The sequence below is a fragment of the Amblyraja radiata genome, chromosome 3, assembly GCF_010909765.2.
Source record: "Amblyraja radiata isolate CabotCenter1 chromosome 3, sAmbRad1.1.pri, whole genome shotgun sequence".
Taxonomy (NCBI): Eukaryota; Metazoa; Chordata; class Chondrichthyes; order Rajiformes; family Rajidae; genus Amblyraja; species Amblyraja radiata.
This window is the reverse complement of record NC_045958.1, coordinates 41397026-41400716: the sequence shown is the minus strand read 5'-3', so window position 1 is coordinate 41400716 and position 3691 is coordinate 41397026. Positions and strand designations below refer to the sequence as shown.

Below are 3691 nucleotides of genomic sequence, written 5' to 3'. Positions count from 1 at the left end.
AAGGGTTTCGGCCCGAAACGTCGCTTATTTCCTTCGCTCCATAGATGCTGCTGCACCCGCTGAGTTTCTCCAGCATTTTGTGTACCGACAATAAATTGAAATTGAATTGTATTGTAGACGCCGCGAGGGGGCGGGACCGGAAGCTGACACGGTCTCAGGATCCGGGTCTGTGATTGGCTGAAGGAGCCGTCAATCACACTCTGCAGCTTGCAGTGAGCGGATGCATGGATTGCACCTTGTGGTGGGAGTATTCATGGCGGGGCAGGAGCTGTCAACTGGCAACAGCGGGCGGGAGGGAGGGAGGGACAGCCCTGAGCCTCTGCAAACTCGCAACATGAGCGTAGAGGGCGGGTGATGTCAGCCAATAGCAGCGGGCGTCTCAAGTGAGCGGGGCGAGATCTGCGACTCTCGGCCAATGGGATGTGGCGACACAAAGAGCGGAGGCGGCGCCCGGGGCAGGGATAGGTCGGGGCTGCACCGCTGCTGGTTTGCAGCTTGTTGCATATATTAGGAGCCGCTGCCCAAGGCATTAGAGCACGTTGGGGTTTTTGTGTGTGTGTTGGGAAGAGGAGGAGGAAGAGGAGGGAAGTCTGCTGTAAAAACAAACGGAGCCCAAACTCTTCGAAGCATTGCATGCAGTGTGTTGACGGAAAGGCAGGCGGGGAGAAAGCGGTTAGACGTTCTGGGGGCAAATACCGAGAAAGAAGAAACTCTTCGCTTCGGTCGCAGAGGACTTTTGAATGGATGCGTGACATGAGCCATCCCCTATGCAAAGAAATAGCAAACTCCAAACCTTTCAGACACCAAGACGATGGCAAGTCTCTCTGGCTTGATCCGATTCGGGGGGCAACTCGTCTGTTTACTCGTCTGTTTACTGATGGTTTTCAGCAATTCTGGAGTGCTGGCCCGGCGGATCTGCTGGCAAGCAATCATGCTGTGCCAGCGAGAGCCCGATTGCAGCTTTGCCTACGAGCAGTACACTGAGGCTTGCAGGTCAGTGTTAAACCTGGAGACCAGGCGGTGTCCCAGCCACTGCTTGTCGGCTCTCATCCACCTCAACCAAACGCAGAACGGACCCATGCTGGAGAACTGCGACTGCGTCCACGACGAGCTGTGCAAAAGCACCAAGCGTGCCATCGAGCCCTGCTTGCCTAGGACCCGAAACCGGGACGGGGTAATGGGCTGCACCGAAGCCCGCCTGCAATGCGAGATGGATTCACAGTGCAACAACGCCATGCGCCGCTACCTCCAGAACTGCGGCAAACTTTTCAACGGCATCAAATGCACAGAATCGTGCCGCGAAGTAATCGAGAGCATGCTGGTTATCCCGAAAGCTTTGCTTCTCAAGGAGTGCATCTGCGATGGATCCGATCGCCCCATTTGCGAGGCGATTAAGGACAACATGGCCAGACTTTGCTTTTTTGGACCCGAGCATAGCTCTGGTAGTAGCGGCTCGGACATGGAGCCGGATGAATACTGGGACTATGAAGATGATCCAACAGACAACGTTATCGGCTATAATGATGATAATAATAGAGGCACGAAAAAGTACGCTTCAAGCGCCAGAGACTCCTCTACCGTCCAAGTGCCTAATGTTTTGACTTTGATGGCATCCATTTTACTACTACTACTACTGATCGCCCGGTTATAATTGAACAATGCAACTTTTATATTCTTATTCAATAAAGAAGCGCTGCACTGCCATCTACAATATAAAAAAAAGACAATTTATAGACTTTTTATATAAATTTTAATTCTGGTAAGATTTGTTTGTATTTCGTTTGCATCAGAGATATGAAATTATTCTCTGGTGCAACTAGTATAAATCTTATATGACTGGTGTTTTTTAACCAGTAGTTGTGTGCTTGTGTATAAAGTTACATTTGGAGAATAATTTATTGCAATATAGACTTAACCACATGGCTTTGATTTTGCATCGAGCAGTAAGTGAATGCATTGATTTTACCGGCTATGGTGCAAAATTTCAATACTTTTTACTAAAGGGAAATGGATTTATATTGAACGATCGACGTTACCAATTGAACAATATAAGATGCGACATATAGATTTGAAAAATCTTTAAATATGTATTTTTGGAAAACGAAAGATATAAAAATTGGCTTTGATAGAAATTGTTCTTTTAAAATATTTTGTAAGGTTGCCATTAACGTTGTATTTTCATAGAAGCCATAAAGAGTCATCTAGTTCAAAACAATGCCCCAAGACCCTGTGTGTGCGTGTGTTGGGTGAATGTGAAAATATTGGCGTTTCGTTGTTAATATTAATAAGGTGTTTCGCGAACTTTGTGTTCTCCCAAACATCCAGAGGCTTCGAGCTTGCTGTTTTCACAGCTGACAGCTGGGTCGAGTTTTGACTTTCGGATAATTGTGTTTCTTCTGCCTTTCATACTTTTATTGCAAGTTGCTGTAGAAATCAATAGAACAACCACCTTATTGAAAAAAATAATTCTAATGCACGGAGAGGCGGAACACTACAATTGCACAGTAAGCAATATTAACAGACATGCTGAGTCCACACTGGATGTTTTGTATGAAGTTTCCGAAGAAACATTTAATTTTCTCATTATATTTTGGGAGATTTATCTTTTAGTTGCTGCATAATGCAACAAAAGGCAGAGTTGTCTACATATTTCCAGTGTAAATACCTCTGAGCATAATGTGTAAGAAAATCTGTTATATTTCACTTTTTAACAAAAAAAAACTAAACCGACAATTGCATGTGTTGTGGAATGCAGCCGGTCCACTTGTTTGACCCATGTGCATCCACGAGATGTCTACTTAGTTCCACGGCTGTAAGGGAAAAGGGTCAAAGATGAGGATCATCACAAAAAAAAGCAAAATACATCGGAGAAACCATGCATATAATGTAATGTCTTCTACTCTGAGTGGCTTTGAGGGCATTCAGGCTGGGCTCCTGCCAGGGCTCCTGATCTTCACTCAAACGCCCTTAGATAAATAATTACACTCTTAAGCGCCCGTCGAGTGCTGGTATACTTGACCTTGTAAATAAGAGTGTTTGCAGTAAGAATAAGCTCCATCGCTTGAAATCTTTAAACATTTAACACAAAGCAGGCCCAGTCCTCTGGGGGATTGCCCGTGCCTCCTCAAGTAAGTCGCGCCACATCAGCCTTGCAGAACAAGTTTATTTATCTTTTCTCTTGCTGTTTATTTTATTCTTCAATGTTGCGGTTGGAAGCCCAGTCAAAAGTTTAACTGCGCCCACAAATAAACTTACTTTGGTTGACGGATTTGTTTAACGACCGCAACCCTATTATGCGGATTTTACATAAAGGGAAACCTGTATGCTTACATTTGTAACCGCTGTAAGTAGCTGTTTGCACACCTCTTTATATGTACTTTAAAGTGGGTATGGTCTTCCCGGAAGCATCTTTCCTCACCTCGCATACACACTGAAGTAAATTTATGTTTTAATCTTTTGCAAATATCGTTTGTTTTCACAACATGATTCGATTTAAATTGGGGTTTTTTTTAATTCGCGTCTCAAATGATTAATTGTAAATATAGACTTTGACAGACTTGCCATTTTGTAAATATCAATTCGGATAAACGAAGGACCATAAAATAGAATCGTAGAATACTTTGTCAACTACCTGTTATTTTGACAGAGCTGGTAAATATATTACGTTTTAAAAGATGACCTGTTGACCCGA

At 44.1% G+C, this 3691-nt stretch overlaps 1 protein-coding gene across 1 annotated transcript; it reads left to right on the top strand.

Moving 5' to 3' along the window:
* Positions 1–504: 504 nt before the first annotated feature.
* Positions 505–3463, top strand: gas1 (growth arrest specific 1). The gene has a single exon (XM_033017682.1). The coding sequence runs from the start codon at positions 812–814 to the stop codon at positions 1649–1651; it is 840 nt and encodes a 279-aa protein (XP_032873573.1). The 5' UTR covers positions 505–811; the 3' UTR covers positions 1652–3463.
* The last annotated feature ends 228 nt before the right edge of the window (positions 3464–3691 follow it).

Excerpts from the sequence above, each read along its gene's own strand:
- gas1 (XM_033017682.1), top strand. The coding sequence starts at position 812 with ATGGCAAGTCTCTCTGGCTTGATCCGATTCGGGGGGCAACTCGTCTGT.